This window comes from Rhinolophus sinicus, chromosome 1 (assembly GCF_057876585.1).
Source record: "Rhinolophus sinicus isolate RSI-liver-muscle chromosome 1, RSI-T2T, whole genome shotgun sequence".
In the NCBI taxonomy this organism is placed as follows: Eukaryota; Metazoa; Chordata; class Mammalia; order Chiroptera; family Rhinolophidae; genus Rhinolophus; species Rhinolophus sinicus.
Window position 1 is genome coordinate 86,393,906 of NC_142501.1, and position 15,611 is coordinate 86,409,516.

At 30.9% G+C, this 15,611-nt stretch overlaps 1 protein-coding gene and 1 pseudogene across 8 annotated transcripts in view; both read right to left on the minus strand.

Moving 5' to 3' along the window:
- EEA1 (early endosome antigen 1) overlaps positions 1-15,611 on the minus strand; it is a 114,384-nt gene that overhangs the window by 66,395 nt on the left and 32,378 nt on the right. For 4 of the 8 annotated variants that reach the window (XM_019710310.3, XM_019710307.3, XM_074325284.2 and 1 more), the window contains 8 exons: positions 12,129-12,256; positions 10,830-10,884; positions 10,668-10,733; positions 8,835-8,874; positions 7,852-7,965; positions 7,115-7,236; positions 5,481-5,636; positions 2,119-2,133 (listed from right to left, as the gene is read on the minus strand). In XM_019710310.3, the coding sequence (XP_019565869.3) occupies positions 2,119-2,133; positions 5,481-5,636; positions 7,115-7,236; positions 7,852-7,965; positions 8,835-8,874; positions 10,668-10,733; positions 10,830-10,884; positions 12,129-12,256 (696 nt within the window). The remainder of the gene's footprint in view (positions 1-2,118; positions 2,134-5,480; positions 5,637-7,114; positions 7,237-7,851; positions 7,966-8,834; positions 8,875-10,667; positions 10,734-10,829; positions 10,885-12,128; positions 12,257-15,611) is intronic. The other 4 variants (XM_019710311.3, XM_019710309.3, XM_074325287.2 and 1 more) reach the window with 1 other exon arrangement.
- Positions 8,471-8,537, minus strand: LOC148759105 (small nucleolar RNA SNORD36; annotated as a pseudogene).

A 15,611-nucleotide genomic window follows, 5' to 3' on the forward strand; every position in this document is an offset into this window, starting at 1 on the left:
AGGTAAGTGATTGAACTGAATGACCAAACACTTGGGCTTCTTTTATTTTATTTTAATAACCATAAATTAACGAAACTAGCTTTTTGAATATTTTCCAAACTGGTTTAAAGTCAATTCAAAGAGGTTTCAAAAATGTTTTTAGAAATGGCAGCATGTCTGAGTTATGTTCATAGTCTGACCTTTTAAGGAAAACATTCATGTAAATGAACCAGTTCTGATACATTGAAAGGCTTTTTGTTACATTACTATATAGTTACACCTTATACAGGATGTTTCAATAAAATATGTAACAACTGATACATATGTATATATTATATATACATATATGTATACACATAATTCAAAGGAGGAAATGTTTAACTATTCATGTATTTGTAACTGTCTTCAAGTTAAAGGCATATCCTAATACCTTCTGTCTTGAACTGATCATGTAACCTTGATATGGATATAGGTTACTGGGTACTGGGAGTGTATTTCATATGGCTATTTCAAACAACTTGGAATCTCAGAATCATTTTCTATTAGTAACATTAAGGATGACAATAGAAATATTAGGAATAATTTGGCTATTTTTAAATTACTATGTTTTAATCATGTAGCACAAATGACAACTTATTAACAAAGAAAATAAGTTATCATATTGAAATCCCTACTTACAAACATCTTGTCAAAGGATTTAGCACATAATAAACAGAAATAAATAACAGTATAAGTTAGAATTGTACTCTTGAAACCTATTTAATTTTATTAACCAATGTCACTCCAATAAATTTAATATATAAACAAAATGCAAATTATGAGTATATTTCATTAAAACACCATGATCCCACATTAAAATTCATAAGATATATCAAGCCAGGTATAACATCTCTCTAGTATCTATCGTGCTGATAAATTCCAACATGTAGAAGAAATCAAGCAAAATATGAAGAAAATATATCCAAAAATAGTTGTTATATTTTATAGTTTTTAGATATATTCTTATAAATGATTTTATAATGTTAACACCTAAATAACTGAACATTAGGTGTATAATTTACCAACTGTACACTAAGTATGTATATTTTTCAAAACTAGAGTTTTTAAAAAGAAAAAAGCAAGCATTTAAAATGAAGAGCACACACCAAAAGGAACATTTTAATTATGGAGAAGGGGAGGGAGGGCAGTGAATTACAGAAACTTTCACTTTCTCTATTGTACATTATGAATCTTTTACAATGATCAAGTATGGTGTTTATATTTGGGGGAAAAAATAAAGATTAAAGAGAGACAAAATTTCAAATGAAATCAATACACTCCCGTTCAGTGTGAAATTCAAACAAAAAGGGCTCTCTGCTCTGGCCACATCAGGCCAAGCTCATCTGTGCCTTGAAGGCTTTAGCACTTGCCTGCACCGCCTCTCCAGCTCCCAATTCTTCAGTCTGATGCCTGCTTCTTTCATTCTTCTCCCACATACCCTCCTTGAGGAGACCTTCCCTGATCATTCTATCTATAATGGACCCACATTACTGCCAGCTCCACTACTGCATCCTCTGCTTTATTTTTCTTTATAGCACTCAGCATTAACTGACTTTCTATCATGATTTGGTTTACTTATATACTGTTTGGCTTCCACAAAGGAATATAAGCTTTATGAGAGCAGGCACTCTGTCTTATTCACTGTTACATTCCCCACATCTAAAACATCTGCTAACGCTTTGGCACTCAAAAGATACTCGCTAAAGGAATGAGTGATTCTATCTCCAAGGAGTTAATATATTCGTTGCCATGGAAACTGTGTATCAGACCCTATAAATAGTTTGTATTCCTTGAAGCCACGTTATTGAATTCAACATTGAATTTTTACTAAAAGACTTTAAATTACAAAATAATTAAGGAAAGCTTTTTCGAGCAAACATCCTGCTAGTAGTATAGAATTATAATTATTGTCCTAATATTCTACTAGTTTTAGTAAATAATCATTTAAAGATGGTTAGAAATTTGCTTGATTGATAAAAATAAAAATGAGCATATTTCCGAATTTCTGAAATTGTCTTAATACACAATATTGTCATATGATGATAAAGGTACTACATTAAAAGTATGACTAATATTAAAAGCCTTCCAAAAACACATTACCTCAAGTTTAAGCACCTCCATAAGAAAGCAGAAAAAAAAAATAAAATGATGGATGAAAGGTGGAAAACAAGACTGACAAAAGTACACATTGAACACACAATAAAAATGTCAAAACATAGCGCTAAATCTGATCTCTTAATATCAGCATACTTTTAAAACATACTGAAGTATTCTCTTTAACAACTATGCTGAGTATAATATTTATTCCATATCTTCATCAACAGTTTAGCTTTTAAAACTGGGATTCAAATGAGTTTATTTGGAATACAAATAAAAATCTTAAAAGAAAATTCCCATTAAAGACCATACTAAATATAAGTTGATTACAACTTTGATATTTTCAATAATATAGATTTTTAGAAATAATACTTTTTAAGCTTTAAATCTCTAATTTCTGATCTATAAAATAGGTAATTAGTATTTATAAAGTACTTTGAAATGCTTTAGAATGAGTTATTTTTCTATATGCCTTCTAAAATATCTAGACACCCCCTAAAAAAACCTGTTAATGAATTCCTAAGGTATATATTTAATGAAAGTAATGAAACATAAGGACATATTTAACAATGTACACCAGATTATGTATCTTCAGCCTCAACAAGGAATACCAAATAAACCATTGCATTTTTTACCTTCTTTAATTCCTTTTAGTGTGTTTTGTTTCTAATGCTAATATTTAGGCTCAGTAAAGTAGTAATATATAAAATAAACTTTTTTTCTGTTAATTTTTAAGTGCCATAATTTACCAACACACTTAACTGAGAATAAATAGAATTGAGTATTAATAAATTAATAAAATACTTGCCATCTATTTAAAGAATAAGCAGACGCTAAAAACAAATGGAATCATAAACAATAAATGAGATGGAGCACTTAGACAGTAATTTTTTTACATATAAAAATGGTATGAGACAAATCAGAAGTTACTTTAAGCTAAACTCATAAATATTACAACATACAATACGGCAAGATATAAAAAGTAATAACAATAAGTATTACGTCAAGATTAATAGCACAAATTTACAAATCATCAGGCCAACTAAAATGGGAGATAATATGATACAGAAAGAAAACAAGCTTTGGATAATCCTAGCTTCTTTATATTAGGTACACGACCTCGAACAAGTTATTTTGACTTCATTGAGTCTCAGATTCCTTACATATAAAACAAACTTAATATAGTACTTAACTCACAGGGCTAAAAGAAACAAATGTGACCACATATTTAAAATGCATAGAATAGTATCCAAAACCAGTGGTGCTCAAAAGGTAAGAGTTTGTTTCTAATAATATTACTCTGACTCTTATGCTATGATTTCCTAAAGTTGTTCAAAATATTTCAACACAATCTGAAGTTTCAACGACTATATAAATCTATGAATTAACTAAGGAGGGAGTAAATATTATCCATGTTTTACTAAAAACATAATGATATATTAAATCACCAATTTTCAGCAAGAATAAATCCCTTTATTTTAAAATTTACTTCAAATCACTTGAAAAGATAAATTTTATGAAAACTTGAAAGAAGATGCAAAGAATAGATTTCTAAACCGTTTTTCTTCTTTCCTAAAAAGATCTTTTCTAGAGGAAAAAAAGTCATTGTTTCCTACAATCACTCCTTCTGACAGGACAAAGTGGGAAGATGCTAAATCCTTTCACTTCAAATCTTTTATAACTCTAGTTATATCTTTTTCATCTTAAATGACCTCTTCTCATTACATGTAAAGATATTTTAATCTACATCAATAAGAATATAAATTTATAAAAATCTTCCATATTAAACTTAGAGTAATTTTTAAATAAAAAATTACTCAAAAATATCTTCCCACATATATTTTTCCCAAAATACAAGTAAATATATAAATTTCTTCTCTTCAAAAAATTCTACTTGTATAACAAGTATAACTCCATAAAATGCTCAACTGGAAAAGGTCAGAGAGGATTGCACTTTAAAATAAACACATTCCAAAACTACCATGACCGTGATTCAATTTTAATCACCCTATTGCATTTGTTTTCAAATTTCAAATAACATTAAAGGAATTTTTAATCAAAAGAGTATATATATTTTTTTAATTTGAGAAATGCTAGCAGGCAGATTTAATCAAAAGTAATTCTTATTGAAGGACATAAGTAAATGACTGGATTCACCCAGGTTCAAGTATTTCTACTTCAGCATTACCTAAACGGGATATTTCCTCATGAGACTTCTTTGAATCAGCCTCTCCTTGATTATACACTGGGAGCTTTTAACAGTCTTCAGTAACTTCGTGAACTCCCTCAAATTATTTGAAAAATTGTGGGATTAGGTGTTTTGGGGCTACAAAGATCACTTTTGGGAAATCTGGACCTAAAATTTATAAACTTCAAAGACTGAAGTGTTAAGCATCATAAACTCACATGTTACGCATGTTATACCCATAAACTTCCACCATTGATAAGATATACGAAGAAGTGAAAAAAGGATGACATGGATTATCGATAACATTTATACTCCATAGTTCATCAATACATTACTAAACATGAATAGAGCACCTTTTAGATCACCAGCTTAAAAATAAATTGAAAGGTCACTATAACTTTACTTTTTAAACTGGAAATATGAAAAACAGAGATCCACATCACATAAGGGAGCTTAAGAACTACAAATAATAGTAGTCACAACAATATCTCCTATCATACAGTACAAAGGATGAAGGCTAGCATTTTTATGCAAATATATTTATTACACGTCCTAGAGCTTGTCTAGGAGCTGCCAGAATTATATAAGAGATTTACAGGTCAGTTATGTCATGTGAGAAATGGTAAAAGGAACAGAGAATGTTTATCCTGAAAGAGAAAAAACTTCAGTAAATATGAACGGTCTTCAAATATCTCATGTAAAAAAGAAGAACAATTTATTCTGTGTAATTCCTGAGGAGTACTGGAACCAGTGCACATAAATTACAGGAAAACAAACATCAACTCAATGGAATGGCTGACTTATGAAGAAATATGCACGCTTACACCATCTAGCAAGAATTGTGGCTCTCACAAGAGATGCTTCTTTTACCCCTACACCTAATTGAAATAAACTTAATTACCACTTACTGACTAACCTGGAGCACATTTAACTTTAAATATCATCACTACACAATATACATCATTTATTAAACAGAAGAATACTCTTTTATGCAAACATTCTTCTCTACATAAAGCAAAGATAAAAAAGACTCTCAGACCATATTGACTATATACAAACACTACTCAAAGCAAATACTCTTTTGATAGGTCACTGAGAAAAATCTCAAATCCTGGCTTCTCTCAACAGTATAAACAAGTTAATACCAATCACATTTAAGTACACTGAACTTCATTACCTCTGAGTTAGCATAATCTGCTTGTAACTTTTTGCACTCATCTTTTAGTTTTTCAGATTCTCTCTCACGTTCCAAGGTCATGTTATCCATTAGTGTCTGAACTTGGACTAGTTCTTTCTTTAGCACAGCAACATCTTCTATACCAGGTCTCTGAAGCTGTGAAGCAAGAGATGTTAATTAAAAATGACAATGAAAAACTAAAATGATACACATTTTTAAATGGTTTCACTACAAAGAAATAAAAATAAAAACAATCTTTAATACCAATTATTGAACGACAAATATCAAACACGAATTTCTCCCCCACCCAAACCCTCTCTTTTCTCCCTGTTTTCTTCCCACTCTAGCTCATATTTAATAGTATTACCACTCAAGGTGCAAAACAGCAAATTCACAGTTATGGTTAGTGCTTTATATAATTTCCTTTCCTTCACAAACTACACCCATCGGTCATAACAATCAGTTGATAAATGCAATCAGTTGATAAATGGTACATTCCTTCATTTTCTTTTTTTTTTTCTTTTTTTTTTAAATTTTATTTTACTAAATTTATTGGGGTGACAATTGTTAGTAAAATTACATAGATTTCAGGTGTACAATTCTGTATTACATCATCTATGAATCCCATTGTGTGTTCATCACCCAGAGTCAGTTCTCCTTCCATCACCATATATTCGATCCCCCTTACCCTCATCTCCCACCCCCCACCCCCCACCCCCCTTACCCTCTGGCAACCACCAAACCATTGTCTGTGTCTATGAGTTTCTGTTTCTCATTTGTTTGTCTTGTTCTTTTGTTGCTTTTGGTTTATATACCACATATCAGTGAAATCACATGGGTGGCCAAGACATGGAAACAACCAAAATGTCCTTCGATAGATGAATGGATAAAGAAGTTGTGGTATATATACACAATGGAATACTATTTGGCGGTAAGAAAAGATGATATAGGAACATTTGTGACAACATGGATGGATCTTGAGAGTGTAATGCTGAGCGAAATAAATCAGACAGAAAAAGCAGAGAACCATGTGATTTCCTTCATTTTCTATCCTAGGAAACTGGTAAGAAAAATGAAGGAGGAGCTGACATAAACATAATTAGATTTGTTGCAGGTTGAATGTAGATGATTCATTTATTTATGTATTTACTGAGTGCTAAATATAGGGCAGAAAGGAGTCAAGGACAAATCCAAGGTTGTTAAGCCTGGGGAGAGTGCTGAACATGTGCAGTACCAATAACAAAAATACAGTTACGGAGGAAATATGATGACTTGATGTTATACTTGTTGACTTTGAAATGAAAGCTAGAAATGCAATCAGAAGTATCCTAAAAGTCGGTGGATTTAAAAAAACTGAAGTGCAAGGGAAGATCAGGATCAGAGATGCAGATGTGGAAACTACTGAAAAGACAGATGATATTAAGACGGAAACAACAAAAATGTTAAGGTAATAAATTATGTATCATAAAATTCCATTTTGATTTAGAAAATCATACACAGTATATACAAACGTGGTAGAACTGTAGAGAATTTATTGCCTCCATTTTTCTCAAGCTATACTTTAAAAAAATTTTCATCAGACCATGTATTTCATTTTTAATTTAGAAACGCTAATAAAATGGTTTGTAAATTACCAGTTCAGTCGTCAGATCTTGAATTGTAGTTGCTTCATTGTTTAATTCCTCTGTCAGATGTGTCACTTTTTGTTCAACAGCTTCTCGAAGGCTCCTTTCTTCATCATATTTTGACTTTATATCTAATTAAAGATAGTTATATATGTATTAGTTTCATGACATTAACTCTAGGGAAGAACGATTTTATAAATTCCTGTACATAGTAGTGCATATCTGTATATAACTTAATTCAAAGTCACATTTCTTAGATAACCATAAATATATACAAAAGTATACTTCTGATTACATTAAATAAAGAACTTAAAATAATCAAATGTTTTTGTCTATATAAATTATACTAAATACCATTTTAGTATATACTTAATCACATATAATATTTTACCTAAAGCACAGTTAAAAAATAATATATGTAACTGATAGTATAAACAAATGTTAAATCTATACTGCCTGATTTAACATCTTCAAAATGTTACTTGTTAACCTTTAAGATGCCCCCAAAGAAAATTCATCTTCTCTAAAATTCAAGAAGAATTCTACAGAGAAAAATCAGTCCTTTGAAGGAAGGTGGTGGGAAGACAAACAAAATAATTTATATATCAATTCCATTATTAAATTCTAGTAATCACCACCATAGTCTATAACAAATGCTTTATCATTAATATACAATGTTTATTTCTAGGACATATAATGGCAAAAAGGTAATGAGACTGATGTATTAGCTAAAAAATTCAATATACCTGCAATTTCAGTGGCAAGTTGGGCTGCTTTCTGTTCAAATAAGTCTTTCATTTGCTTAATATTAAAATTTTCTGTTTGGGCTTCTTCTAACTGTTGTTCTAAAGACTGTAGTTCTACAAAAAAGTATACAGTGTTTATTCAAATACAATGTTAATTACACTTGCTAAATTGTTATTACTTAAATCATAATCACTGTAGTATTTAAAGATAATCAACATATCTATTACAAATTACAAGGACAGTATCTTCACATTTCAAGAATTAAGCATTTCTGCTTCATTTAAGGTGCAAGTCATAATTTACAAACATTAAAACAAATGAAAAGAATATTTACCATCACACTCAAATAGTCTATAAATATTTGTTTACAAATTATTTTTATTTCATATTTCACAGTTATTTTCTTATTCTATCTGTCAACTGACCAAAAAAGAATACATTCTGCTTCTCTGATAAAATTTGTTATATAACATGAAATGAAATTAGAAATGGTTTAATAAAATAATCAATTAAAATATGCCATCAATTCCTAATATTTCATTCTCATTAAGAAAACATATTCAGAGGGAAATTAACCTCAAAATATAATTTTGATTACTGATTGAGCATTCTTCCAGTTGAAGTCAGTTACAAAGATGCTAGTTTCATCATCTTATTTCAAGAGAAAAAGAATACATCATTCTTTGATATAGATTTAATTTTTCATTAAACAATGATATTAATGCAATATTCCAGAAGTTTATTCATAACTTTAGAATATAATGAACTAAGAAAACACTAAGATTTTAGTAAGATGATTAAATTATGAAGTTCACAGGTAACAAGAACTGTAAACATTGAATCTGACTGTTCGCTATTTTAGAGCCATAAAGGATAACCACAAAACAAAATTCATATACCAGGCTTAAGAAAAAAAGAAAAAGTGAAAAAGGATAAGAAAGAAGAAAAAGAAAAATGAAAAAAAAATATCTCTTTAAATTACCTGCTGATGAGTCAACCACCAATCCATCAGGTTTAGATTCCTCAATGAGAAAAAGACATAAACAAATGCATTAAGAGGAAAAGACAATACTGTCATAATTGCCAATGTCAACAAAATCTCTGAAAGCTACATTCTATCAGATAAGTAGCAAGGTTTTGATGAAAATTGAATTTTGCCCTACTCACATTCTTCCAGGTCTCTAAGGTAATACTAGGCAGACTGGCATAGTAATTTAACAGCAGTTTACTGGGTTCTAAGAATGTTTTTTGTGTTAACATATAACAAATTACTGTATCTTGCAATAGATGGTATTTTATAAATTCAGTAATAAATATAAATTATTATAATTATAAATACAGATTCTAAAGGAAATACTTAAATCAGCAGGCAAGATTTAATCCTATAATATCTGAAAATTTACAGAAGATAAATATGGCATGGAACCATCACTAGTAAAGAATTTGGCTTTAAGAGCATAAATTTTTAATTCATGACTATAAATCATCATTAAAAGAAGCAGAAACAAAGAACACATTCCATAAGGTTTAATTCATAACATGTATTAGGAACAAAATAATATACTGTCTCATCATTATGTTCATATTCTAAAGAATTATACATATCTCCTGGAGTTTAATAAAGTATCTCATAGTATATCTGACTTTATTTTCCTATACACTGGATTTGGACACACTGATTGCTAAGAATCATCAATATTTCAAACACACTTTCTCCCAAATGTAAATCTCCTAACAAATCAATTTACACCTTGCACTATGGAGAATATGTGTAATTTATTAAATGTGAAATAGTCATCTCAAATGTAGTGAGCAACTCCCTCTCTGTTTTCAGGTACAGAAGATAATTCAGCCCATGTGTGATTGGTTGTTAATAACATCTGTGTAAAAAGTGAGTAAAATACCTATAAATATTTTAAATTACTAAAAACCTCTTTAATGCAAACCCAGTTATAGAAGCTAAGTAGTAATAAGACTGATAGCTTGTTATCCATTTACTTGTTTTTGTCTTTTCTAGTCCAAAGGACAATTTTTGGTGAAAAAACTAAAAGGCAAAAAGACTTTTTTAGAAGAAAATTCAAAATCAGTTAAAATATTCACTTAGAAAATAAACTAAAAAGAATCTAAGATATCAAAAGAATCTCAGTCAGACATAACCATTTTTGATACCACAGTGGTTTTCTTGTTTTTTTCTATGTATTATTTCTATGTAAAGTCATATAGTGTGTGTGTGTGTGTGTGTGTGTCTATATATATATATATATACATGTGTGTGTGTACATACATACACACACACATATATATGTATATATATATTTGTGTATGCACACATTTTTATTGTTTTTTAAAACCTAACATTATTAATAAAACAGTTCTCCCTTGTTTTCAAACAATTTCCACTATAATAGTTCATAATAGTTAATAATGTTCTTTCCCTACAAATTTTAGTCACTTCCAACTTGTCATAACCACGAATGCTTTGAAGAGTTTCACTATTGTGTTTGAATCTATATTTTTTAACTATTTACATACATTGTTAGAATAAAATAATGTAGCCTGGTATAAAAAAACAATCCACAGGTAACTGATTTTTAATGGAGCACCTTTAAGAAGTTACATTTTAGATTCCCATATATTTGTTTGCCTTCATTAGAATTACAAAGGATATATACACTGTAGGCTATTCAACACAGGAAACAAATTAGTAAGTTATTTATATCAGGCCACCTGCTTACAAAAAACATTGTTATGCTTAGTTTTCAACAATGAAAATAAACAACTAATAAACACAATTCAAGTATTTAAAAACAATTACTTGATGCTGCAGCCCTTGAAATTTTTCTAATTCTTTCTTTAATTCTTCTGAGTACCATTTTTCTTCCTAAAGGGAAAAAAAAAAGATTTTTAATTAGCAAAGTTCAGAAAATATATTACCTGAAACACTGAAAATAAACAAATAAATTGTTTTTATCCTTACCTTAAGTGAAGCCTGCAGATCTTGGACCTCTTGTCTAAGTAGTGTTATATCATCTCTAAATATATATGGTGGGGTGGGGAGAGAATTAATAGTTAGTGTTCTTTAATTAACAACCTGGTCTCTTAACAAATAATGGCTAGTGACTGTATATTTATATTTTAGTTTTCTCCTGTCAATCTGTCTCATGTTGACTTAATTATTAGACCAAAGAAAGAACCTAGGAGGGTAAAGGAAAATTTCTTCCTCCCACACAATAAGAACTGAAAATGATCCAGGTTACTCTTGATCTTTGAAGAAGCAGTTTCAGGATAATGGCAGGTCAAAAGCAAGACCTTGGTGAGTTAAACATTAAATGAAAAGTTAAGCAAAAACAAGGATACACTGTGGATGATTTTATGTTGAAAGTTCATATATTGGGCACCATCTAATTCATAGCTGAAAAAGCAACTGTTATATTGATATTAAATATAAAAACATTTATAATGTGCTTTCAGTACATATTTTATATTTATTTCTTAACAAATGCCAAAAAGATTGTACCCAAAATTATTAACTCACACATAAACACTACAGTTATGTGATCACAATGTATTTTTCTTTATGTGGTGTTCTTTGTATTATAGTAGATTAACCAAACAGGCTTTTTTTTTTTTTTTTTTAAGTAAAGCATGAAAAAAAATTTTACGAATAGTAAAATCCTGTGAATGACCTTCCTTCCCTTTAAGACCCCAAGGCATCTTACCTCATACTTTAGCTCAGAATGTCATATTGGGGGTTCTCACCAATTACAAAAGCAAAGCAAAGTTATATTGTTGCATGCTGTTCTAAGTAATTGTATTTTAGTTTAATTTAATTCTTAAAATGATCAGACAAAATTGCCAAGAAGCAGAATGTGTATGTGCGCTTCTTGGTATATTGGTGATTATAAAAGAAAAATTTTTTAAATAATTGTTAAATTTTAATTCTTGACTGAATTATTTTAACAACTCACTGTAAAATCTTCTAAACAAAGAATATAATTCTTTATTAAACAGAATATACTAAATATAAGTCAACCTTTTGATAACTCACAATCTTCATTGAAAACATAACTTCTGGACCATATTGTAGATACTGGCACAGATAGTTGCTAGTCAAGGACAAAATAGATTATAACGAAAAAGGAGGAAGGTCATGCTAAATGAGGACAGATTTAAATTAAGTAATATAAAAATACTACTATTTTCCCAAACTATTCATGACTAAACAATATTACATAGATTCATAACAACATTACAGTTCAAAACTGTTATACTGTACCGCTTCAGAGCAAGGTGAGCCTCTCCTCCATGACTCGAATCATTACCAGCATCATGAACGGCCTCATAGTGTTTGAAAAGTTCATCAGCAGATCCAAGAGATTTCATACACTGGGGACATATGAAACCCTATAGGGAGGAAAACAGAGAAAAAGGTTTCAAAATTGTACTTAATATTACAAAATAATAATTTGCATATTATGAAATACGGTCAAGTGTCTTATTCACTTAATGATGCCATTAAGTAAATTATAATTTATGGTATGAATCCCAAATTCTGGTATTGTACAAAGGTTCATCACAGTCTATTCAGCATGGAGTTTATAAAAGATGAAGAAAACCCTTACAACCATCTTTTAGGTTGAATAAAATTAATGGCTCTAGTATACAATTCTAATCTCAGAAGTTCATTCTAATCTAGGGGACGAGTTGAGAAGATTTGCCATCAGAGCCTCCCTCTCTCTAGATAAGCCCATTAGTAAAATAATCCAACCTACTTCATAGGATTCTGATCACTGAGGAAAAAGGTAATATACTATATAACTCATAATTATCACAGAGTATTTACAATGGTTGAGAAGTAAATTTCCTTGCTAACTTAAGATTAACACTTTTGTAAAAGCCTAAAATTAATATACAGTGCCATAAAACATAAAAAACTTAGAAATAATCCCAGAATTATTATATGGTTACGGCATACACAGTCCTGCATGACTATTCTCCCAATGATCTCTTGACACTTCACTCTCCATATACAACATGCACCTATGTTTCCCTAAACCATAATACCTCACATTTCTGTGCCTTTGCATATACTGCTTATCTCTAGGACTAGCCTCATTAGCTTGTCAAGTTTCTACGTCCATTATAATACACAATACACTGGAGCTTTTCATTTGTTTCCCTAATGACTAACACAGAATTTTAACATACCATCTATTTTCTTCATTGTGTATTTATTTCATGAATTATTAATGGACCCGGCACTACAGAATTTGGTGAAAAAAACAGAAGAGTTTTAACAGCTTGCAGATTATCAAACCTTTCCAGGGAAAGACTGAGCTAAGCAATAAAGTGCTCTGAACATGTAAAAACTGAAAATAAATAAATAAGAATTCTGCTCCTTTGTTGGGTTCTATGCAAATAGCATATCCTCGTTTATCATTTATGCACATTATGTGGCAGAATCAAGGCTCACTGATTACTGGCAATGCCGATATGTAGACATACATTACTAGACAATGTCTCAACACAAGTATAAGTAAAGAACTATAGAAACACAGGAGAAGAGGTACCCAACTCTGCCTGTGGCAACAATTAATGCTTTACAAAAAATACACAGACACACATACATACACGTGTAATGTATTCTAGACATTGGAATGAGCGGACGATTACTTGTGAGAAGTAAAAGAAAGGCATTCTAAAACAAATGGAGGAGTATGAACAAAGAATTAGGAAGAGGTATGAAACACAGTTGTGCTGTATGTGGGATACAGAGATGTGCTGTGGTCACAGAGCCAGGATGAGGGCAGGGCCACATGTGAATGAATGCAGTGACCCCATACGAAATTCCTGAAATGAGCAAAGGCAGTTGTACGGAGGATGTGCCTCTGGATATCAGAATCATGTCACAAGGCTGCAGAGGTATTTGGTACTTAGCACTGTCTTCTGAATGAATGAATGTTCCCAGTCTGTGTTATGTTCTTTCTTCAAAACCACCTCTTACCTACCATCATTTTTCATAATGGCTCTACATTATGCTTAATTTGGCATTCTAATAACTTCTGTTTAGTAATGGTTATACCACACTATTTGACATGCTTTTAGTGCAACCATACATGAACTCCTAGAACATTCAGTCTGTTGTGTCTCAACTTCTGCTAATACATGGAAGGCAAATTATAGCGTTCAGAGGACTCCACATCCCGATGACATTATTTACTTTTCACAACTTTGGCTTTTTGACTATTTTACCTACTTCCAAGTTTTCGCTCTAGGTACCTAGGGATGCCAGAAAGCTTATGATCACATTAAGGTATGCCATACAATCTTAAAGTTTCTAAATATTACCAGGTTAATGGTCTAGAAAGACCTGATTCATCCATCCCTAAAGAGAAATTTTAGAAATGCAGTAATATGTAGTTGTAAAAATTTCCCTAAGTGAGTTTTCCATGTGATTAGAGCTTGCACGTTAAAATAAAACTCCAATTTTGAGACATCAGTAATAAAAATGAAATTTTCTAAAATGTAAAAATTTTCTCACCTTCTTATATAGATGATACTAACCCTTTGCTTGATGTCTCAGAGGCATAAATATTAATCACTGATTTGGGTATCATCCACTCTATTAATTCTGGCAAGCCTCTTTAATTCCTGTACCCACATTTTATAGTTTTTCCTACACCCTGTTTTGTCATTCAACAATGATTTCTAAGAATTATTTGCATGCTACGAGGTGTGATCAAAAAATATGGTGAATGTTTAAATTTAAAAATATTTATTACAGTAAAAGACACATTGCCATTAATCCCCCTCAAAATGCTCCCCCTCATTTCAAACACACTTATCCCATCATTCTTGCCACTTTCTGAAGCACTTCTGGAAGTCCTCTTTCATGAGTGTCTTTAGCTGTGCTGCTGTGGCTGCCTTGATGTCCTGAATCATTTTGACTTTGGGGAAAAGCCAGAAGTCGCATGGTGCCAAATGTGGTGGATAAGGTGGATGAGGACACACTGTAATGTTTTTATTTGACAGAAATTACCATACCAGAAGCTATTTGTGACAGGGAGCATTGTCATGATGGAGGATGAAACTCTTTGCCCATTTCTCAGGCCATTCTCTACGCACATCATTTCTTAAGTGCTCTAATAAGCCCTTATAATATTCAGAGTTCACCGTAGTGTTCCTGAGTACAAACTCAGCTCGCACAATTCCATCAAGGTCAAAAAACACAATTGATATCACCTTGATGTTACGAGCAGCAGCATTCACCATATTTTTTTATCACACCTTGTATTTCCAGCAATATTAGCCTGCTATCGATAGGAAGGGTATATTAGGGGAAAGTTTATTAAAACCACATCACTCATTTAAAATAAAAGTAAAATAAGCTCAGAATAAAAGCCGGAGTGATGTTCCATGAATAAAGTGCAGGATCTTTATTTCAAGGACTTTGTGATACTAATTCTGGACATTAAGAAATTATGCCTCTATTGTTTCTAAATGTTCTTCAAGGGGATTGAAGTGCTGGATAAATAACTTCCACAAAAGTACTGTGAGCAAACAGTAAAACACTAAAAATAGCCAGCTACATTTATTTCCCTTAATCATTCCAAATTTCTCACAAACTTCCAAAAAACAAAAAAAACCTAACCTCCCTCCTCCCCCCCCCCACACACACACAGTTTACTTAAGATTAAAAACAATAAATTCCTTCCTTTTAGATTTCAGTTATCTGTAATCCTTTCTGGGATCCACTACA